General features: G+C 39.1%; 1 protein-coding gene across 6 annotated transcripts; it reads right to left on the bottom strand.

Annotated features, from left to right (window-relative positions):
• Positions 1-532: 532 nt before the first annotated feature.
• Positions 533-23,287, bottom strand: BTBD10 (BTB domain containing 10). 6 transcript variants are annotated; one of them, XM_026034800.1, is made up of 10 exons: positions 23,115-23,287; positions 18,239-18,316; positions 17,682-17,806; positions 8,156-8,349; positions 7,129-7,414; positions 5,168-5,270; positions 4,397-4,517; positions 3,297-3,494; positions 1,870-1,980; positions 1,168-1,478 (listed from the first exon to the last, which is right to left on the bottom strand). In XM_026034800.1, the coding sequence occupies exons 3-10, from the start codon at positions 17,780-17,782 to the stop codon at positions 1,168-1,170; spliced, it is 1,425 nt and encodes a 474-aa protein (XP_025890585.1). In that variant the 5' UTR covers positions 17,783-17,806; positions 18,239-18,316; positions 23,115-23,287. The 6 variants fall into 6 exon arrangements, with proteins under 6 accessions (XP_025890579.1, XP_025890585.1, XP_025890584.1 ...); XM_026034799.1 differs by having other exon boundaries at positions 17,682-17,811; XM_026034795.1 differs by having other exon boundaries at positions 17,682-17,838.
• Between the last annotated feature and the right edge of the window lie 644 nt (positions 23,288-23,931).

Consider the following 23,931-nt stretch of genomic DNA (forward strand, 5'->3'; position numbering starts at 1 on the left):
TTATATTTTGTCCTCCTCTCTTTCTTTGGGAGAAAAGGGTAGAAAAACACCGCCTTCCCTTACCCAATGCATTTGCTCATCACACACAGTATTTTTCTAGAGAAGTTACTACTTGCTCAGTTTCTGAGCTTAAGCAAAAAAAAAAAAAAAAAAAAAAAAAAATTGCAACAGAAAGGCTAGTTAAGGTAGTAGTCTGGTAGTGCCACAGATTTCTTTTTAATATGGAGCAATACTTGTTTTCCACCCAAAATATTAAATAACAATCTAAGTGCTCTCCAACCACCATAAAAAAAGCAAAGCGCAGCTATTTTCAAAATTCATCACATTCTTAATCTTATTCACAGATACTTCAAACCAATTAAAATAATGGAAATTTTATTTGAATGAAAAACTTGTTTACAATCATTAATAAATGAAGAATGAACCTTTTGTATTTTCCTATTTCATGACACTTACGAAAAATTTAGTAAATAAATATTTGTGAACAGATTAAGGTAAGGCAAAGTTTAAGATAAAGCCCCTATCCGTTGTTCACAACTTTTGAACATGGCTCACTCTGCAAACAAGTGAAAAAATTCACCGAAGAACTTGGAGTTTAACAAGATGTTAAATGGGTCATTGAATCATGTCCTCAATCCAAAAACCCAGGAATAGTATTTTTGTGCTCAACCATATACAGTAACTTTAAAAGGGTTGATCTAGTCAGAGCAAAACTATTTACAGTTAACACTTTTGATAGAAGCACTTTGTTAGTATTGTGCAATACATTATAAAAAATGGCTTGAACTTCCATTTATCAACCATTTATAAAGTGCTACTATCAGTTCCAATTCTGCTTTGTAGCCCACGTGTAACGACATCGAATGCACACTAGCCACCAACCCCCCCCCGCGCTTCTGATGGGCTTAGAGTGAGGACAGTCCAGCATACAAATACCCAATGTCACAAACCTACTGGTAAACAAATACATGTATGTAACTGTAACCGCAGGATGCTCCTCTCTGTACTCTTAGAAAACAATCAGATACTCCCTTTGGTCTTTAAAAGGTCCATACTGCAATATCCTAAACACTGTTACACAATGGAGAAGACTGGACTTGCAGTGTAGTATGAGTCGAGTACAGAGTCATTTTAAGTAGCATGCTTTAGTTTTAATACAAGGCTACATCAGAGTGCTGGGTTCTGTCCCTCAGTATCCATCTCACTGTTACTAGGTGGAGGATGAATAGGCAGAATATCCAACTCATCTACTTGGGGGGTAGGATGCATTACCACAAGCTGGTCCTGGGGTATATCTGCTGCTGCTGCTGCCAGATTTGTAATAGATTTGCTTTTCACACACTGAAAGTCAACATGCCGACTCTTTCCTTCCTCCTTCTCCCAAGACATCCGAATAAATGGTCTTTGGACATAGTTGTAAATCACCTCTGGCCTTCCACCTGGGCGCTTCTTCACTTTCTCTTTGTACGTAGGGTAACCTAAGAAACATCAGGGAATAGCAAAGGTTAACATCTGTACCTCTCTGCGACAGAAAGACAATGTCTGAAGCATGGGGAGGACTGGTGCTTGTCACCATGAGCACCCTAAATGGAACCAGACACCAACTGTGCTCTATTCAATCTTAGCCACCGAGACTGTAACATATAGTTTAGTGAGAAACGGTTTGTAGACCAGCCACAAGCCTGAAAGGAGGTTTTCCAGTGGGACTAGTTGCCTCGTGGGTGCCATGCCCCTGTTTTCTCCCCTGTATCATCTAGCCTCACTATGACAGTAGCAATCCAGCTTTCTTCAGCTTTGAAGCTGATCATAAAAAAGGGAAGTGAAACAGAGCCTCTTCCAAAGTCAGTTTAGAAGCAAAGTTGTTCTTACCTTCAATGCCCAATCGGATCTTCTTGAGCCCCCTTTCCTTCAGAACCGATTTGGCCACATCTCTATTCTCAATGTATTTGAAGAATCTATACAACTTTGTGCTGTAAATAACTAAAAATATATTTTAATGAGAAAAATTATATTCAAAGGTTAAACTTCCACTCTTACACAGAAAGATATTGTGATCTCGTTCCTACTGTTTTAATCAAATATTTTTTATTTTAGAACAAGGAGGAGAGAGAGACAAAGACACACTTAAGAAGTTCTCAATATCTAAGACAGTAGTCAGAGAAACGGCTGAAGGCCCTGGGAAGCTGGGTGGCTGCACAGGGCAGGGTTGGGTTTTTTTTTTTTATTTTGATTTGTTATGGGGTTTTTTTTTTGTGTGTGTTTTTTTTTTTTTTTTTTTCCCCTATCATTCGCATGTGAGGGGAAGAAGGGGCTCCTCTTGCAGCAATTCAGAGACCTCTTCATTCCATCTGCCATTACAGAAAAGATAGATCTGAGTTCTGGACAAATCAGATTCAAAAAACCAAGAGACATGAAGCAGAGCTAGAGGGAGTCCAATAAAACTAGTTTATATATAGCACTTGAAGGAATGTGGGCCATTAATCTTGTAAGAAAAGTATTAAAAAGGCAAGTATGCACCTGGCTAATTACATAGGGTATAAGGAATTTTTAACTAACTCACATTTGAGACATGAAGGTCTGAGCAACCTGAGCCAGCTGTGTCACTAGGTTGAGAGTGCCGTATTTTATTTATATTTGCACCTACTGTCCCCTCAGAGGGATGCTGCATAACGGTAGGTTAGGATCCTCCAAAAGTCTTACGATCCTCTTAAGTGGCAGAACTTAGCCACCCATAAAGCTTTTAAGAGAATTTTATGCTACTGTAGCACAAAGGGCATCTCGAGCTCCCACCTGACTTCTCAAAATCCTAAAATTCAAGTTTTCATACTGGAGAGACCTTTCCAGCTACAAGGATAAAGTACATGCAGAGAAGGGCTCTCCATTAACAGGTGCTTTAACCCATTTACAGAGCAAGCTGTCACATTCCCAAAGCACTAGCGGAAGCTCACTTGGTGTTTCAAAGCACTAGTTGTTCCCCATGGTAAACAAAATTCCAATCCAGCTTTTCTTTTCAAGCTTTTTCGGAACTTATTTCCTTCTTCTCCCCCACCATTGACTAACAATGCCTTAAAAATAAAGATTAGTTCCTCCTCCTGACCTGAACTTGAATGTAGCATGCAACATATGCTTAAATGAAGCAAAATGTTACGCAAACTTCCAAAACTAAATGTTTGTGAAGCAATAGGGATGTTGTAAGGACTTAACTCATTCACGAGCACTGTTAGGAAAGGCAGCTTGTCTACTACTGCCACCTTCACTACAGTGTGGCTCAGTGAAAACCACAGAAACAACCTTACTTTGGGAATACTCCTCTCCCATTTGCGGGGGATATTCCTCATCCCAGTCCACCACGTCGTCATCTGTCAGCACAACAATATGGCACTCCCGTTCACCACTCTGAGCACTGGCTACCATTAATGGGAGAATCATTTCTTCCAGGTAGAACTCAAACTGTTTGCGAGCACCATCATTTGACAATTCATGCATGAGAGCACCTGAAATAAAGGTTAGACATGTAAGCACATTTGAAATTTTGGTAAAGAAATGAAAGGAAAAATAGCAGTTCGCTTTTTGTATTATTTACTGTAGCCAGCTGAAAATACATTTTTAGTTTGTTTGTTTGCCTAACACCCGAACTTTTCCTGATGTTTACCAGAATCACCGCAGCAGTTCAGACCGATAGGGCTGTCCTGCAGGTACTAGCATTCTCTCGGGCAGACAGTGCAGTGCTTCCAGCAGCACTGACTACATCTCCCGAGTGTTTCACCACTGCTAAACATTTGGTGACTGCATGCAAGACTCTCTCAAGTTTCCTAAAGGAAAGCAGCAGCCTCAAAACACGGAGACTTTCAATATGAGCTGCCAAAGCCTTCTGCAAAGGACGAAGTGCGTGCAGAGTGTGACTCAGCACGACGAGGTGACAGCAGGTCACAGCCCGGCGGGCAGAGGAGGCACCGCTCGCGGCACGGAGCTCACGGCTGCAGTCGCAGAGACCGCCTTGCTGGGCAGCCACGGCACTGGCCGGCACAAGGGCACGAGACAACAAGATCTGAGACCCAGGCCAGGTCAGTCTAAAACTTCAGCAAGACTTCGGCTGTGTTCAGGGAACAAAAGTGTCGGAGAGATGCTACACACTTGGAAGTGATGCACCAGCAGAGCTGAACTTTTGCCAGCAACAGAGCTTACTCTTCTTAAGCAAAGAGTAGAACAAATTATCCTCTCCCTCCTCTGCAAAAACACTATTGGCTGTTTGTGATATCTGTGCTGCAAATACATCAATAGATTTTAAGTATTCATCAGAGCTGAGTACAGCAGAAAAATGCATGCTCCTGCTGCTTCATTTCATTATCTCAAGCACTGTATCATCCTCATAACTTAAAAAAAAATCCATACTTACTGAGGTCTCTGCATTTAATAGTACTGTATTCAAAGGAGATACAGAGATAGTCACACGCTTCTCTCAGCTCGGGAATAGATATCCCATCAGGGCAGCGTATCACTCCAGTCTTGTAGTAATCCTGTGGCAATGCCATAAACAAGAAGCTCAATGCCCTTGACAATATTCACTGACAAACACTTGAACATTTATAAGGCTCTCCACAGGCCTTCCCCAACTTAGTTTTAGAGTGAGCAAAACACACATTAAACTTTGTGAATATTATTGTCTTCAGCTATAATCCAGCTTCTGATGTAGCTGCTTTTGGAGCAGCTCCAGTTAACGTTCCAGTTAAAATTGCTATTTAAATGACAACTATTACTATTGACCATTTTTGTGCATGTGTATTATCTTTTACCTATACATCATCCATATTTTTGTTATTCTGGTTCTTTCATAGTATAGCACCTCTACATCTTTCTGCATATGGAATGTGTAAGGGGCCGTGTTCTTCCTAGGCTGAAATTCACAATATGCTGTGGTTTAATTTTGTAGTTGTTGTTGGGTTTTGTTTGTTTGTTTTTTGTTTCAAACATATACTTAGGAATGTTTTTATTCAACACTCTGTTTTCCATCCCTTCAAAGAACAGTATTTCTGTTCTTCTGTTATCCATCCACAAAGCTCATATATGAAAGTAAGGTTAAATCAAGAGGTTACATTCTTTTTATACTCATGGCATTTGATCTAACAGTACTTTCCCCTGCCTTTTTCCCCTCCCTGTAACAACTCACCAGAATGGCACGAAACACAGTGGACCCAATTCCTTCAGCAACTTCATACTCTCCTTTTTCATTAGGACGTGTAAAGTTGTGTTCTCTGCCTGATCCAAACATCCTATTCAAGAAAATCATTTAATTAGAATTCTTTATTATGATTTTTTTTTTTTTAAAGATGAGAAGTAGAATGTCAGAAGCTGTTCAGAAATGACAGAGGAAAGAAAAGTCTATCCTCTCTCATACATAGGCAGTGTTCAGTTTATGTTCAGCAACCTAACACCACTAGGAAATAGAAAGCAGGTAAGACAACTGAGAAAAGATTAGTTTTGTTCTTTAACCTTCACCTACCAATATTATCGGATCAAAGTGAGAGACAGATCAAGCCATTTCCCACTCAGAACACACATTTTTGGCACTTGTGTGGTATGTGCAACACAAAGTTTCTGTTGTTCAATTCTGATTATTTAAAAACATCTGAGGCAATTTTGAAAAACAAAGTGTTCAAATAGACAGCACTCATCTGAATTTAATTTGGTTAAAAAAAATAGTTAATTCCAAAGTTAAAATATCCTTCTGATAGAAGATGCCCATAAAATACAGCCTATTTCTTCCAGTTAGGGTGCATGGAAATTTAGGCTAAGGAAGCAACCACATATTTAACTTAAAGTTTTCTTTGCACCTCAAAATGCCTCAACTAAACCATATGCTTAGAAAATATTGCCATCTACTTTTTATGAATCACTTTATAAACCCACCCAATGGCCAAACTTTGCTTTCATATACAGCACTCAAAGAAATATACAGTGGGGGTACTGTGCACATTTACAGTGGGGAACAAATTCACTTTTTCCACTTGCTGATTTAACACAAAGTTTCTGTCCAATTTCTAAGCCAAGAAAGAATGTAATATTTAATGAAAGTGGCACTCCAACAGTACAGGCTTAAGGCAAAGAATATATCCCTACTATAACTACTCTTCCCCCCTAGTACATGCTAGTTAAGCAGTTCTTGCTCAGTGTCCTGTTAATTGGCACTGCAGGAGAGTGGGTTTATAAATAACTTGCATTTTAGAGCAATATTTCCGTATTTTTATTAACCTACTTTTGAATTAGCAGAAGATAAAATAAGGTTGTACCTTGAACGAATCCCTGAGGACAGAATAGCTCAGCAACACAAAAATCTAGTGCATTACCCGGCACCCCTCACTCTGAGGACAAACATGGAAAAGGTGACTATTTCACCACAAAGCCTCACACTGACACAAGATCTCTTGCACTGGATATTTACTTGTGGACATGTGTGCATATATTATATGAAGTCCTTATATCAAGAATTTCATTGTATTAATGATTACTTCTCTTTATCTTTTTTATCATTTTCCTCTTCTGCAAGTAAGCAAGCAAGGAAAATATAAGATCTTTTTCTAACAATTAAGCCTGTAAAATATATTGCTCTCCAGAGCTTCCATATAGAGTATTACATTCCCCTCTGGGGACTTTCATTCAATTTTGAATGCTAAGTCTCTTAGTGGAGAGACACTAACTGCTACACTGTAGCAACAATATCCACTTGATGTGTCCTTGTTCAAAAAGGATTTCAGAAAACCACTTTGCAGAGCCTGAATGTTGTTATGGTATCCCATTATATAAAATTAAGAAGTTCCTTCAAGGTTCTCCTTTTCACTAGTTTGAAAGACACTCAGCAACGTTCCCTGCTCTGGAGATAGCATAGGGCAGACTGAATACAGAAGTAATGCTCAAAAAGACAGAAGGAAATGAGTATTTCACAAATATATCTAGGTAAAAGATATCTACTGGCATCTCTGTCAAACACAAGAACTTTTATCCGATTTTTACCTTAAACATCTTTACAAGGTGGTAATATTAAATGTTAACAGACTATTTAAATACAGTTCTTAATATATACTTTTTTAATGACTCTCTTCTACAGTTAAAGAAGAAAAAAAGGACACAAACCTGCCCAACATTGTGTTAGGCTGTGCTGTGAAGATAGAAGGATCTACAACAAACCGAGTGTTGTCCACTATGAGCGTTACTCGTTCGGATGTTCTTATGTTCCGAGCTCCCTCTTTGCCATTTTCATACACAAATACCATTTCCCCACCAGCCTTGCAGCTCCCATCTGAGCTCGACTGGCTGCTGTTTCTGCTGCTGTTCCCCATGCTCACAGTGGAACCATTCGGGGAAGTCTTCTGAGGACGAGGGCTGCTTGGGCGAGATGAACTGTGATCCTTCTCTCGATCTTGGTGGGGAGGCGGGGAAGGGAGAAAAATGTTAAACAACATTAAGATCTGCATGAGTCCTATGCAACTTGTTTCTCCGAAGAAACAACATGGCAACTTCCTAAGTCAAAGACAAACTGAACTAAAGATATTCTAATAATAACAATTTTTAAAACCTACAGAAATAACAATTGTCTATACAGGATATTCCAAAGTTTCTACTACTTAGACAAAGCCACCTTGTCTTGCTAAAGCCATTACAAGAATAATTTAGCACTCCATTTTGGAAAAAGCCACTCAGCATAATTCAGGAGCTGTGCATCAAAGATCCTGTGTTTAGTGCTGCAGTTCAAAATGGCTGCCAATTTTTTTGTTTTAATACAATTTCTTATCTGCATTCCTATATATCTAAAATCTATCAAGCAAGCAAAAATATTCAGTCAATCTGTTCTCAGAAGAATTAAATTGCTCTTGGATTTCAATCAAATAAGAAGAAAGGAAATAGAGGCCCAATATAGAAATCAAATAAAAACATCATATAAGAATGTCCACAGGCTGTGGATTGAAGAGAGAGAGAGAGGAGGGGAAAAAAAAAAAAAAAAAAAAAACTATCAAAAAAGGTTTGAGCTCCCAGGTCAGGGGGCATATGGTAAAACTCTGTTTGTTGTACCAACACTGAAAAGAATACTTTTTGCTTTAGTCTTTTAAGAAAACGGTAAGTAGGATTTTTAATCCTGAAAGGCTCTGGACTCTGAACCCACCAGAGTGATACTGTCTTGTTGGCGAAGTAACGTTCCTGATGCACGGAGTGAGCTGAGATTCTGCTCTTTCGTGGGACGAGTCACGAGATCTGTCACTTGATCTGCGTCTGTCCCTTGATCTCTCGTGTCCACCACTAGCACCATGAAGGCTCATTTTTGTACAGTCTAGTCCTTTAGCAATACGAGATGAGGTACTGAAAAGAGAAATAAGAGTTGAGCGCTTCAAAGTTTCAGAAACATTGTACATTTAAATTTAAAAGGCATTTACAATTTATTCTCCATGCACATGTTTTGAAGATGAACATTACCCACCTCCATTTTCTTTGCTTTGTTTACGCTTACATCAACAAACATGAACAATGATTTGGAGCATTAAATAGATAGATAGCAAGAAATACCTGTTTATTTCTGTGTGATCTACAGAAACATTGCTTAAGCAGCCTGCCCACAAACCTGAACTCATAGAAATCCCTTCCAGAATCAGTAAGCCAATAATACCTGAGCATTTTACTTTGATTCTTAATGTGACACTAAGTGTTCTAAACAAATCAAGAAATTAAAAGCTAAGGGTCATTTTCTTTGCCCTGATATAAACATGTTTTAAAAAGGAATCTCAAATTATAGACTTCCAGTACTCACTTGGCTTTTATTGCAACTTGCCCTTTAAAAAGGAGGTCAGCCTTAAGCTAGTTAATGTATGGAGACACATTGGCCTGTGTATTCTTCTTTTAATCCCCAGTTCCTCTTAGAAGAGGCAATTCCTAAGAGATCATCGCCCAACCAGCAAACATATCAGTTACACCATTAAAATTAAGACCTATAGCACCGTCACTAACAAGCTGGACATTTGTTCTAATTCAGCAGAATTTATTGCAACAGCTTTAGGCTATTTTAGACTAAGTCATATGTTACATTTCTTTAATTAAGACACTGGTTTTATTTTGTAATTAATTACTAAACCTACCAACAAGACATCTTAGTTCAGGGTCCAGCATTTTCAGAAAGTGAAAATTAAACACCAACTTCAAAAGCTTTAATAATGAATTTGGGCAAAAATGCATCCATCTTTAACTTGCCCTGCTCATAACAGATGTATGAGGATGGACACATCTCTCTCCTTGCATCTCATGCAATTTGCAAATGAGGTTTTTGCTACTTGCCTTTTGAGCACAGACACGATGACACTCCTCATTTAGGAGGCAGAAGTTTAACTAAAGCACTTTTTTAAAAACCCAGGTACTGGATTACTGAGACAGAAGCGTGGACACTTACAAGGTCCAGCAGATCCAGAAGGATCATTATTTGCCACTTATTTGTGACCAAGAAACAGCACTGCAAGAAGACCCACTTGTTTACAGCTTGTGAACCCAACAACTTGCCCAAGAGAGCTCAGAATCGTCGGCTAGGAATGCTACACGAACCAAGGGCACAAAGAGCTGGCGATAATGGCTTAGCTAGGAACAGCACAGCAAAATTTAAGAGTATGAACTGTACAAGCAAGTTGCACAGGGTGTCCTCTTTCTACTGCTCTTTGAAAAAGGAAAAAAAAAATCAAGGCTATTCTAAAAAGTGAAAATCTACCCTGAAATGTTTTAGCTTTACAGTTTCAGCTTCAGGTATCTGTGATTGATACAAGAGGAAGAATTTAAATTAGGACAAAAAGCTACTGCATATCTTATGATATAGTTTATCTTGGTGCTCACAGTGGCACAAAATGGCCACTAGGACATGAAGAATAAGAAATGTACCTCTCGGCTTTGCAAGCGATGGAAGCGGCTCAACTGCTAAAGCAGAAGTCTGGTGCAGAGAGAATCCACCCCAATACTGTTTCCTGCCAAGCTGAAGATATGCTGCAATAAGACGTGCAGCTTCTACTTGTGAAGAGGTCTACTGAATGAGGCAAAACAACGACACGCCTCGCCCATGACTGGAAATGCCCAGATGTGCAGTCCAAGAACTAAACTAGTCTCCTTAGAGGCAACAGGGTTCTCCACAAGACGCCCAGTGCTATTTTGGATGTACAAAGATATGGCTAACACGTCTCCTTACTTGTTCTGCTTCTCTGTCACAGAGATGTGCTCTGTGTTATGAAAAATAAACTCATAGACATTTGGCAGACTGAGATTCTCAAATATCCTTTTCATGAACATCAACAATTTAGAAGAAGCTTTGATCTTTCCTTACCTATATACTAATGCATACAGAAGATAACCATTTTAATAGGTATGAAGTGTGCCCACAAATTAGAGGAAATGATGGTTTGCAGCTTATGATTAACACTTGTAACCAAAGTTTGAACCCTGCTTACAGATAATAATCATCTATACTTCATTCAGTGTCCTCAGAAAGATGATACTAACAGCTAAACTTAACCAAAAAAAAGTCACAAACTCAAAAAAAAAGAAAAATCCTACCTCATCTGCCCTTAATTGCTTTACATTTTCACCTCATGGTATAGCCACCTCACAAGGAAAGGGCCAGAGGGACTCAAACACATATGCAGCAGCCTGGAGACAAGTCATCTCAGCAAGCCCTAATGAAGCGACATGCTCAGACCTTTGCCCAGGAAGCATTTTAATCCTACCCCCAAGATAATATTTTCAACCATGCAGTGAAAAATCATGGTCTTGCAGGTATCTATTCCATAGTATCAAACCTACGATTCTCTATTTCTCAGTAACAAAAGCACTCTAAGAAATAAAACAACAACTCAACAAGGACTTGCAAGCATATCACATATTTTGGCAGAGCAGACACAAATTACCCTTTAACAGAGAAGAACGCCATTAAAATGCAACTCTTAATACCAGAAAACTATCTGAGGCCCCATTACCTTCCCAGCAATGATTCAGAGGCCGCACTGAAGGAGGGGGAGCCCTGGTTAATAATCTCTTCACAGGAGCAGAGAAAAACAGGTGCTACAGGAAGCTGCACTGACTCAGCTGGCAGGAGCCTTCCTCCTTAGTCATTTCGGAAGAGATGCCAGGCGTGCTCAGCTCTTAATATTGCAGCTACTTTTGCACCACTACTGGCACTGGCTACTTTTGGGCAAGCAAACCTAGGTGCAGGGAGCAAGCAAGGTGGAGGACAAGGGGACACGGGAAGACCTCGCTGGAACATGTCCCATTCCACTTGCAGACAACTAGAACTGAAAAGAGTTCAAAAATAAAATAGAAATATATACATATAAAAAAAGGAGGTGGGATCTAGCAGATCAGAAGAATCATTTGCTGAATTTGAGTTTGAAAACTGTGTTACTTAGCTAGTATGTAAGTTGGTCAGAAAAAGGAGCATCAATCCTACACCTGTGGCCAGTACTACATACAAAAGAGCACTGAGATTGTACTGTAAAGAGGCTTTAGAAAAAAGTTGCAAGTGTTCAGAGGAAAAGAAGAGACACTGGAAATACTAAGTGAATTTGATTTTTGAAAGAGATACTTATGTAAGGAAGGCACTGAAAGAACTGCAGAAATCGTTTGTTTTACACTACTAATCTAAGCCTTATTATGAGTCTTTTTATTTTACTCATTAAAGTATTAAAGCATAACTACAGTAAAGTTATTTAAAGTTATTTAGTAAAGTTATTTAAAAAGATTCTGCAGTGCAATTTGTTCATCAGAGCTTAGCTTTACCCAAAATGGGACTTAAATACAGAACGATCCCAAACCACGTGGATAAGGCAAACTGGGAGCTCCGCAGCCTGGGCAACGGAGCTCAGCTCCACAACTGACAGGAGCCCCTTTGCGAACCAGGGAAACCACCAGCAAGTGCCAGGGCTCCCCAGACCTTATGCAGACCAGGTAACATAGCAGGTTTTTTTCAAGCTGCAGCAAATTACCGATGCTTAGAAGTGCCAGGAAGCCTCAGTCCTCCACGGCCCCCAGCTGCGGCATTGTACAATCCTGCAACCTCAGCCTGCAGCAATCAAGGATGCTCCTGGCACGCCACGCTGTCTCTAGCCTCCGAGAAAGCCCCTATAGTTTCCAATCTCTAACTCATTCTAAAAAGAAGTATTTGCTATTTGGAGCTTCGACTATTTCCCAGTTGAGGACTAGCAGCTATGAACTGCATTGGGGAAAGTATCAGCAATGACAGAGACACAAAAGCAATTTTTTTCTCCTGAGAGCTTAAAATTATCTTTAGTTTACAACTGCAAAAGGAAAAGTAAATTCTAAATCCACACACTAACTTCCTATTCTTGCTTTAGCCACTGATTTCCTATAGGAAAAAAATGAATATTGATATATTTAGACAATCTCCATACATTCCATATATTGTTCTTTCCTGGCTCCAAAGGAACACTGGAACCCTAACACTGCAGCCATGCAAAAAAAACTTCAGGGTGAGTAAGCGAGGATTTATTTTCCTCCTCAATTGCTGCCGAAGAAAACTGGTTTTGCAAGAGGAGAAAAGAAGCATTTTCTTTAAAAGCAGCCGTCACACAAACAAAAGCAAATAAACTCAAAGCTTTATTTAGGCAAAACTGCTTAATATAAAGGAGGAAGATAGGACCATCAAAATGGCAGTTTTGTCATACTGGCATGCTTTGTATTTCTGCAGTAAGGCAAGAGGCTTTTTAAAGAAGAAAAAAAAGAATCCTTTTAAAGCAATTTAAAAGAGGAGATTTTTGAATCATCTGTTGAGAGATCCTCTTTGTCTCGATACATAACAACATATTGCTCTGAATATATTACTAATGATTAAAAGAAGTCATTAAACTGAATTAATTCTGCCACCAAAACAAATGTCATACATTCCAACTCAGAGTTCATGTGCATCTTACTTTGCACTGCCAATAAACATACTGTTTTATAAAACTGCCTCTTATTTGCATACAATTATGGTGGTAAACCAAAACACTTATTGCCAGGGGGAAAAAAAAAATACCACACACCATAAAACCTTAACTAAAAGCCAAGCAAAGAAATGCTAACGAGGACACTCGGTCATTTCCCCCCTCCCTTCTAAACTTTTATTAACTAACTCCTCTTAACATACAAACTGAGATCCTTTCCTAGGATGCTTGCATTCACACAATCACATAAATTCACATAAAGTGAATATAGAGCCTTAAAGCTATACACTAAGTCACAGTGAAATTTCTGTGAGGCTTAAATAAATAAATAACCAGCTCCATTCTGCTCCTGCTGCTATGACTTAACACAATGACAGCGCTCAAGTCCTTCTTCCTCCCCCTGAAGCCCGCTCTTTGTCTGCAGACATTTGCCTTGCCCAGGACACACAAAGGACATCACTTCTCCTTGCACTCTTCTCCTAAAGGCTGTTAGCAGATACGCACCTTCCTCTGGAATCTGGTGGGGAAGAAAGACAAAAGCAAGCAAATATTTTTGAAATCAGAGCACAAGGGAATTCTGTTCCTTGCAAAAAGGCAGCTTTGGAAGCCAGATCAGCATCCTTTGGCATTACTTAAGTTCAGCATATTTGATATTTCCATCATCTCGTTAGTAGCTCACTGCACCGTCAGCCAGCCTTACTTCCTCCTCTATCTTCCCCCTCAAGGATAAGAGGATCGCAGCTCCGCCGTCCATTAAGTGTTCAAAGACGCAAGCCCCGCTAGGTATTAATTCAATTCCTTCTCTCTCAGTCACTGACTCAGCCATGCGTAGTGCAGTCCTGACGTGTGACCCCGCAGCCCCCGCGAGCCGGAGTCGCACTTGCCATTCGCCCATCTCTAGGCAGCCATTGGGTCCCGCGTGTGACAGGCAGGGCGCGGAGCGCGCGAGAGGCGAGCTCCTCGCTCCGCTGCCAAGTGCCATCTGCGCAGCTATTTCGGGTCCTGCCGGCTCGGCGCGCGCCAGCACGCAAACGCTGCAGCCCAAAGGGGCATTGCCGTTGTCCCTTGCCACACACCTCCTCTGCTTTTACGGGCAGTTGCATCCAGGCAAGTTGCGGGGGACACTTAATCTGTTCCTGCAAAGCCTCCCACAATCAGTATTTAACAGGAATTCACCTTTCGCTAAGTTCATGCACGGGTACAAAAATAGCCTTTTAAGAACGCGACTGCACAGTCTCCATTTCGGGGCTAGAAACATCCCTTTTCCAATGAGCCTACGCCAGACAAAAGCAAGCACAACTTTAGGGGGAAACTCTTACTTTGTGACAGTCTAAGTGCAGCTTACAGCTCCTGATACCCTGGCATCCTCATACTAATAGGTCAAATGCTTGATAACAAGTCAAGCCTGCTGAGCACAAACACAGCAAAAGCAACATCACAAATTACTGCCTATATCAGAATAAGCTCCTCTAAGAGTTGCCCCCCTCTCCCTTTGGAGAAGGTCAAATAAGTCGTACGCTGCAGCATTTTTAAGCTATTCTTTTTGGAATGCCTAGGGGTTGTTTAAAGAGGTCAGACTGCATTGGAGGAAGAGTTGAAAAGCAGGTTAGGCATCATCACCAATAAAAATCAAGATGTGAGAAGCAGCAGAATGAAAATATGATGGAAGTTGAAGGAGTAAGGGGAAGAATAAGTTCAGGATATAAAGAAGTCATCAAGAAAGTGACTTTTTCCTGAGGGAGGCAGGAGGGCAGCAGCATTTGGACTGAGGGGTCAGCTCTGTACACACTGCAGGAGAATTTCTGCTCACCCATTTGAACTAGCTGAGCCAGTGAATTTAACTCCGGTTTTAGGATTTTGTGAAGGCTCCCAGAATTCTCCCTCCACCCCCTAGGAGAAAAACTATCAGTCTTTACATGCCATTTGTTCCCTCCGTGATAAGCCACAGGAGTTACCCAACCAAAAGTACGATAGAAAAGCCATCTGCCTCAAACTGAACAAAAAATAAGGACACTGTCAACGAGACTACAGAATATACATGGAGGAAACCAGGACAAATTATAAGAAAGAGGTAAGTTTAAGCCAAAATTCTCCATCACAGCTTCAGAGAAAGCACTTAGTGTCTCAGAATTGGAACGAAAGTCTTCCAGTAATACCAAACTACAGCATCACACAGAAGCTACACATAGGAAGCTAATAAGCTTCCATTAAAAATTAAATAGAAAAATTAAATAGAAAATATATAACAGTAATACTCAGCAAAAAAACCATCAATTCAGAGACTACTTCCTTGAACCTTAATCATTGTCTTGTCAACATTTGATTCCCAAAAGTTAACTTCTGTCTTAATCTGGTACTTAAATAAAAAGCATCCCAATGACTTCCATAGCAGCTCAGACAAACATGGCCATTTGACTGCATGACTAATTACAGTCAGTTTTAACATTTCATCCTGTCGGAGTCTTTAGATTCATGGCGGGGGGTGTCATTTGGATTACAGTTTTGGTTCTCATTTTCTGCACCTCTTCCTTCTGTTTGCTCAGAGCTCCGTTACATTGCCTATCCCAAAATATTGACAGAAAAAAAGAGAGAAAACAACAGCACAACTTGCCAGAAGTTTTGGAAGTTGGGACTGATACGCTCAAAACTAGAAAAATAGATTTAGTACCAACTAAATCTGTTGTCTAAATCTGCTGGCTACCAAAACTGTTGTTTTAATACAACATAGGCTTTCATTTCTGTTGAGAAAAAATGTCAGTTAAGTCATAAGCAATATTAATATGCCCCTATTCATTCAACCCAAAACAAATCATTTAGTTTAAATTTTTGAATAAAAGGTACTGTTTTCCATTAATGTTATTCTTTGAAGTAGTGAAGTATCTTAAAGGAACAATACTACAAAATATTTTTCCTTGGTTTATTCATTACTTTATTATGATCTCAAACTCTTAGCCAGATTCTCATTCAAAAAGCTTTCCAAAAATGCATCTACATTATCTAGAAAAAAAATAAATAAATAAATCAGATGTTGGTTTGAGTACTAATCCCCTGTCACACATACCTCCATAAAATTTTGGAAACATGGATTGTGTGTTGCTAGAAGTTCACCTGATTTTATTTATACATGCTTTATTCCAACGCATATACCCTTATGTTGCCATGTGTGAACCGCTTATCTGTGATTTCTGAAGCAATCAACCATAGCCTGTCTTTCTGACAGGCACAGCTATAGACTTTCTCCATTCCTATCTGAATCAAATATCTCTTTTAGAAAGCCAAACGGCTTTTTATTTAAATATTTCCCCAAAATAGATAATGCACCACAAATCTCACATGGTAAGACATGTGCACCAGTTTTCTAGACGAGATTTATTTAGTTTCAGTTTCCAGCTATTACATTTTGTTGCAGATTTGCCTACTGACTAAAGATCATCATATCGCTGTTTCCCACATAGATCTTTACAGACTGATCAAGTCACCACTTAACCTTTGAATTTTTCATGGCTCACAAGATATTTAAGAACTCTCATGTATTTTCAGAGTCATTATAAATTGTTTTGTGAGCTGCTGATACCCTATTAAAGATACTTGATTGCTTGCACACAGTTTGTAAGTTACTCAGATCACATGTGATTAATGAATCCTTTTTATTTAGCACTCCAATCATGAGTCATCAGCATCAGTATCAACTTTAGCTTTTCTTCCAGATCACCAGGCATGGGAGGCAGCACAGGATCAGAGATGAACTACCTGAACTACACTTAGTAATGAAGCGCCCATTCGCAATTACACTTTGTTCCCCAACAGTGAAGAGTCCTCGACTCACGCTCTGTCCTGTTACTCCTAGATTGTTCATTACTGATACTGCACCACAAAGACTCTAAAGACTTCATCATCTTCATATCAAGATTGACCATATAAAGTTTTTTCTATAAGATTATACTTATCAGTGGTGGTAGCTCCCTTGTCAATTCTATATTAGTCACGCTATTTACTCATTGTAAAGGTAACATCACAAATAAGCCTGTAATTACACAGGTGCCTCTGAAAGCTTTCTGATTCTCAGCAAAGATGCAGTATAATCGCAGGAAGAAACTCTCAATATTAATCATCCATAGAAAACTTTAGGATTAGTCCAGTTCACTTAATCCACACAATAAAAACATCAGAATTTAGAAGCTGTTGTTGAATATGGTGCTTGGTTCTCTACCCGTGTACAGGTAAGAAAACATAACTCTCACTAACATAAATATTTTTAGTTATGTTTATAAAGAACCAGAGTGCTTGAAAAATGTACTCTTATTTTGATGTTTTGCATACTTCCAGCAACAGGATTCCTCATGGTCATTTGGTAGGTAACTAACTGCTCTGCTTAGTTTATCTTTTGAATACCATTTGCTGAAAAATCACTAGTAGATTTCTTGATGTCTTCAAAGCAAGCATTTAGAAAACATTCTCACAGTGTGGGAAATAAGGGGAAAGCAATATCTGACACATAGCTTTAGAAAGAGAGTGCCCTAGAGAGTGATAATTTGCATGCAAGGAACAAATTGCATATATTTTAAGCACACGGTTTAACAAAGATTAGGAAGGCTAATAAATAAGGTTAGGCATTCCTTTTAAAGGGAATTATAAAGTTTATGACAGGACTTGCCACAACCAGATACAGTAGTATTTAGAATGGATTTCTGTTGTAGTGTTGAAATGCAATAGATGGTACATAGCACCTACCTTGAGTGTTTACAAAGTTTACGAGGTCTATTATGCAATTTCCGATCCCAATTCTCTGGATCACTGGAGTTACTGTCATAAGGATGAGGCCGTCCTGCCATTCCACTGCAAGCTTCCTCACACTACTGCTCTGAAAAGTACACATGCAGCACTCAACCTACATTGAGAGAGCAGTGTTGACCTTTAAATCATGCCATACAAAAAGAAAAAAGAATAAAAAAAGACAGGTGCAAAATTTTAAAGTATTGTTGGTTAGTTAAAAAAAAAGAAAGAAGAAAATAAGATGCTGCACTGAAAAAAGAAAAAGGAAGTTGTTATAAGAAAAACAGTTCGATACATGTTGGCAAACAATTTCAATTTTGCCGTAATAAACTCCACAGACCAATTGTTTGTCCAAACAGAAAAGTCATTAGTTATACAATGCAGGACAAACAAGGGAGTTTTCTTTTAAACGTAGAAATTTAATTTAAGAAATTAAGACACAAGACCAATACAGTTCTATAGTTTGAATGACTGCCCAATAAGAAATCAACATTAAGATGAACAAACAGTTATACCCGAATTCTTATTCCAAGAGAGGCTCACTAGCAGTCCTTAGAAACACTGAATCCAGTTCAGTTCAGTTCCACTGGATTCTGTAGAACAGGCAGAAGTACTTCATTAAAAAACAAAAGCACTAACATTATAAGCCTACCCTTCATTAGGTTAGGAACCAACATTAAGTTAAACTCCCACCAAAATTCATTTTTATATATGATAATTTGTGGCTTTCAAAGTGACAACCAATCCTAACAAAAAAAAAAAAAAAAATCATGAAATCACATATAGAAATGACACTGCTGTCAAAACAGCTGCGCAGCTTGGAATGACCTGGTTATAAAACGGAGAGGTAGACATCACAAATGCACAGCTGATGACTCCACGGAGTTGGGAAATTTAGAAAAAATAAGTGAAAGAAAGTCTACTATATCTCTCTAGCATTTTGAGCTAAACAATTTGCAAATGCCGCTTTCTTTCCCTGTCCCTTAGAGTTAGCATGTTTCCATTACATTCTACAGGACTTACCATTATTAAAAATAAATATCAAAAGGAATCAGATATTCACCTTCAAACAAGGTAGTTTGTCAGTTCTTCTGGCCACACTGCATAGAGAAAAGCTCTCCTGACAAATTCAGATAAGCTTATTAAATTTAGACCCCAAACTGTTATTATAGGGGAATGACAGAGAACAAGCTTAATAAAAATTGTCAGTTATAGACAAGCTTTTCTTCATGTTCAATTCTAACAACAAAAATAGATTTTGTACTACATTTCCTAGAGTGATTTTGCTTCTGCAGCTAAAATGGATACCTGTAACGAGATTGTCTACGGTGTACGCTGTAAATCCCTTATGCTCTCACATGACCAACATTCACATGCAGAACACTGAACAGCTGCTTAAAGATTTATAATGTTAACATTTCAGCATCTTGCAAAATCCACTGCAAGGTGTAGGGGTATTTTTTGTTATGGTTTCTATAATTAAACACACTTTGGTTGGAAGATTAATAAGATCATAGGTCCACATAAACGAAGAGAGGAAAACATATTTCATTTAGAATTTCAGCAAATACTCAACTTTCCCATACAAATAAAAGCAAAATTCCCTGAGAAATATTCCATTCTGTATTACCTGGTTACCAAGGAACAGTCAATATCATATAAACTTGATAAACAGGTGTGAATCCTTGGACTTTTAAGATTTTGTAGCCATTGAACAAAGAGAAGCCTATAGTCTACCTCAGAATGGAAAAAGCACTTTAAGGAGACAAGGGGAAGGAAGGTGGGTTTGCAGACCCAGTAGCAAACTACTTCAGCAGGTATTCAGAACTTAAGTGCAATATGACATACCATTTTCATACACGAATAATACAAAAAAAACAAAGGCTTCTTTTACCCCACATTGAAACAAACTGGGTTCGTTACACGGAGCGACTCAAGCAAGATATGAACAGTAAAAATTGATGTGTAGCAACAACATCATGTAGAACAAAAAGCAGCGAGCAGCATTCTCCAAATGCACCGACCGACTAGGCTTCTGCAATTACACCTGTTGGCCTAGTGAGTTAACAGCTCCCAGCTCTTGACTAAAGCAGGATGCCTGGTAAGACTCCCTGATGTGCTGAAGCACGTGGCAGGCTTACATAGCACCATATATACAAGCATTCCTAGTCAGTCTTGTTTGTTTCTTGAAATTCCCTCTTTTTTTTAAAAGAAAATAAAAGACCTACAAACACCTCATTGTTGGATAGAGGGACCAAAATCTGCCTTTTAAACAGATTGTAATCCAGCAGCTAGTACTTGCTCACATTACTAAAATAAAAGCATTGACTTTAGCTTTCATACTGGAAAGAGTTGTAGGATAGGTTGGTATTATGAGAACTGCAGCTGAAAGGACAATTTGAAGTCACTTACTTCAGTTATCTCATGCTCACTGCCTTCCTGCACCTTTCATTTAGTGAAAATTACAGATTCAACACGAGGCAACAGCTTCTCTGCACACTTCAAAGAGACTGCTTTAACTAGGATCAGTTCCTCAGTCTGCTTTGCAATGCAGCCCCACACCTAGCTCACTATAAACAAGTGACACAGAAGGACAGAAAAGAACAAAAAGGACTGCCCCTCCTCAACTGGAGCATCCCCCTTTTCCAGCCTAAAGCACACAGGAAAGCACAGCAGAGTTTATTTCACTAAGGAAGCACTACACCAGCACACAATTGACAGCTGGAACACAATTATGAAAACAAGATAAACAATTTGCAAATGTCCAAAGACACATTACATGAAACTTCTAATTAAATTCCCCAAGCGTGCCACATCATGAGCTTGCAAAGGAGGAGAGGTGAGAAAAAAAAAAAAGAAAAAAAAAAACGCTCTGTCGTCCATTCAAGACGATGTTAACATACAACAACTAAGAAACAGCTTGCTGCACTGCAGTCAGTTTTTTTCTTGACCATCATTGCTGGTGTTTTGGAGCATTAGGCCTGGTAAAGTTTAATGTAGCAGAACTGCAAAGAGAAGCATCTTGTGGGTTCAGCGAGTTAATATCTCACAGAGTGGAGCCACCCTTAGCATTCCAAAATACAGCCATTAATCTCTTTACACGACTACTTGAGATTCTTGTGAAAGGACATACATATTATATACTCACTTTTGATAGCTATAGAACAGATTATGCTAAGAATATTTAAAGTATATTCAGTTCTGATCCATGACAAAATCCAGTGCACAAATGATGCACAGTAGATAGAGCAATTAGACAACATCAGACGCTGTATAAAAAAGGACATATGCTGATGAGATGAGTAGTATCTGCAATTTAGAAAACATGCAAGTAAACATAATGCTTTGGGAAGCTTTTCAGGAGAAGAATAAAGCTAATATCAACCAATACCAATACATTTCAAGCCAACTCTATACAATGGGTTTTACTGACGCTGAAAAGCTCTGGTGTCTTCTTATAAAGGATGATTAAAGTCCTCTGAGTTTTAAGGTGGAAGACCAAGAAGTTGTCTTCAAGACAGACACCAACTCATCAGTTGGAACAAAGACCTGATTGTATCAGCTAGTCAGTACAGAAGATCCCATTCAAATAATCAATACATGGTATCTCAGGCAGTTGCTTAGATTTGAGCACTGGTCAGAAGCACATTTAAAGGGGGAATGGTCCCAAAAGCTCATTTGGACTAACCAGCTCCACCTGGTGAAACGTGCTCTAAAGCTGACCAAGAATTATAAAACCAACCCAAAGGACAAGGAACTAGCTATGACAAAATGTGGCATCAGTTTGTCATGACAGAGTTCTGAAACTCCAAGCTTCCCATCATTCAGACTTTTTGTCAGAGGCAACAGCCTGTTGTTCACTAGCCAAGAAAACACAAAAGCAACAAGGACAGAAACAAACTTAAAATAATGCTTCCTGGGAAAGCAAACACCCTGATATTACATACTATTTAAGAAATACAGTTCAAAGTACACATGCTCATAATGCAAGTGCCATATACAGTGGAAATCCATACCTGCTAAGTGAGTTTCCTGCAGACTAGCGCAGACAGGAGTCTTAAGAGAGCCACATAAAGTAGCTTCATATATTATCATGATTGAAATGTTATCAGCCTGGACTAAAGCATAGCTAAGATGTGATACACTACTAGCATTAAGACAGGAGGTACTAGCATTAAAACAGGAGGTAAGGAGCAAAGCTTCCTTATGAAGCTTCCTTATGAAGCTATAATGAAGGAGCAAGAACTGGTAGAAGTAGTCATGTGAAGTTGATAGTATTCTTATTTCAAAAGCAGCATGAATAACAGATAACCTCTTACTGCCTTCCAAGCTCAGTTACTCTCATTTACCACTGGGAGACCAAAAGGAGAACCACCTAATTTCTTGCCACTGCTACTAGGCTAATCACGTGCAACCCACCAACATAAACCAGAAAGCAAAAAGGCACAGAGCTTTAGGACACTCAGGTTCAGCAACATGATGAAGGCCATGAAAGAGAACACTGAGTAGATTTTGGTTATCTTGTCCAAACAGGACATTACCCAGCAGTAAGAATACATCTTGGTGAGCAAGATAACTCCAGATGAATTTTCACATTTTATATAAATTCTAAATTAGCATTGATTTATATATATATATATATATATATTTAAAATATACAATCTGATAAGCTCCAAGCCAAGATTTAAACTGTTATGGAAAGTTGTACTGAAAGATACTAGCAGGTAATGAGATTGATTTCTATGTAAAAACACAGGAGGAAACAGCCCCATCTTCAAGTGTATGGCATAGAAAGGCATACAAATTAGAACAAAGAAACAGACAAAACAAGAGCAATAACATCGGCGATGAATTCATAAGCAGTGTCACCAACATATGAATTGTTTAGAGACTTTTATGTGCCTGGGTGCCTAAAGAGAGGCCTTCAAGAAGGAAGGCAGTGTGTGATAAGGAAAGCAGTATGTGCTAAGGAAAGCCACCCTGCACTGTTTTCTAACCCCCTATCTCCTTGGTGGTAGCGGGCTGGATGAAATAACAAATCATATTTGCCAAAAATGCCAATATTGAAAAAAAAAAGTCCAAAATAAAACCATAGACAAGTTGGAAGACAATGGATATAACGGACCACAAGGAGCTTTTGAGACAGAAAAAGCACAAGCAAAGATAAGATATCTTAAGAACTCCTTTGGCAGAAGATGCCACTGTGGCAATAATAATAATTAAAAAAAAAAAAAAAAAAAAAAAAAGAATCCCTGCAATATTTTAAAGAAAGAGACCTAGCCAAAGACTTAAGTCACAGTAACAGACCCACTGACAACAACAAAGACATTTTTGCTTAACTATGTAGAAAACTCAAACACGTCTTTTTGACCATACTTATGTGTTACCTACAAAAATGATGTAGAAATGGATTTTTAGTTCAGACAAAATTAAAAAAAAATGTGAATCAGTGTGAAGATGATGTCTTGAATTGTATTTCTGGATCATCTATTTCAGTAGCAAAAGATGAAAAGAAAAAAAAGGCGGGGAGGAGGAGAAGAGATCTTCCAGGATCTTCCCAGGGAAGGGAGCTCCAAAGCTGTGGCACAGATAAGGACTTTTAAAATGAATCACTGAGGATGACTCATGAAGAGGGAAAAAAAAAGGCAAAAATAAAACCCAGAAGACAGTGAAGAAGAACAAAAGACAGTCAAAGGACTGCTGAACAGCCAGGTTTTAAGTACAGCTGAATTGGTAGATATCTGGCAACAGTCAAGGAAAAAAGGATACAAGCTTGTCTACTACTGTGGACAGTGAAGCCTGTCTGAAGGGACAGAGACAAACCTGGGAAAGGTCTAAGACGGAGCAGGATCCAAGTTCTAGATGAAGAGAGATCAAGTGACATATTGATTAGTTCAGGGATCTGAACTAAGGAGAGCAAAAGCAATAGCTAGAAACAAAACTGAGTTTAAAAATAATTAACATTGTTAGGAAATAAATAAGGCATCACTCAATAAATATATTTTTTTCTAGGAAAAAAAAAAGTTTCTTGGAAGAAAAGTTATAGAAAACCACTAAACCCGTCAGGAAGCCAGCTGGGCAGGCCCGCCGCTGCTGGGCAGCAGGCACAACACACCCGCTCCGCGGGGCCGGGAGCCGCCTGGCAGCCCGCGCAGCTCTAGGCGCCCGCGCAGGAGCCGCTGCCAGGCCCGAGGCGGCCCCGGTGCCC

The sequence above is a fragment of the Nothoprocta perdicaria genome, unplaced genomic scaffold, assembly GCF_003342845.1.
Source record: "Nothoprocta perdicaria isolate Ctin4 unplaced genomic scaffold, notPer1 scaffold_15, whole genome shotgun sequence".
In the NCBI taxonomy this organism is placed as follows: Eukaryota; Metazoa; Chordata; class Aves; order Tinamiformes; family Tinamidae; genus Nothoprocta; species Nothoprocta perdicaria.

Coding starts and splice junctions, on each gene's coding strand:
- BTBD10 (XM_026034794.1), bottom strand. CDS start 13,579: ATGCCAAAGGATGCTGATCTGGCTTCCAAAGCTGCCTTTTTGCAAGGA. Junction 8,350..13,454: donor CCACCAGATTCCAGAGGAAG/GTGCGTATCTGC, acceptor TTCTCTTTTCAG/TACCTCATCTCGTATTGCTA. Junction 4,518..5,167: donor CTGTGTTTCGTGCCATTCTG/GTGAGTTGTTAC, acceptor GCATTGCCACAG/GATTACTACAAGACTGGAGT.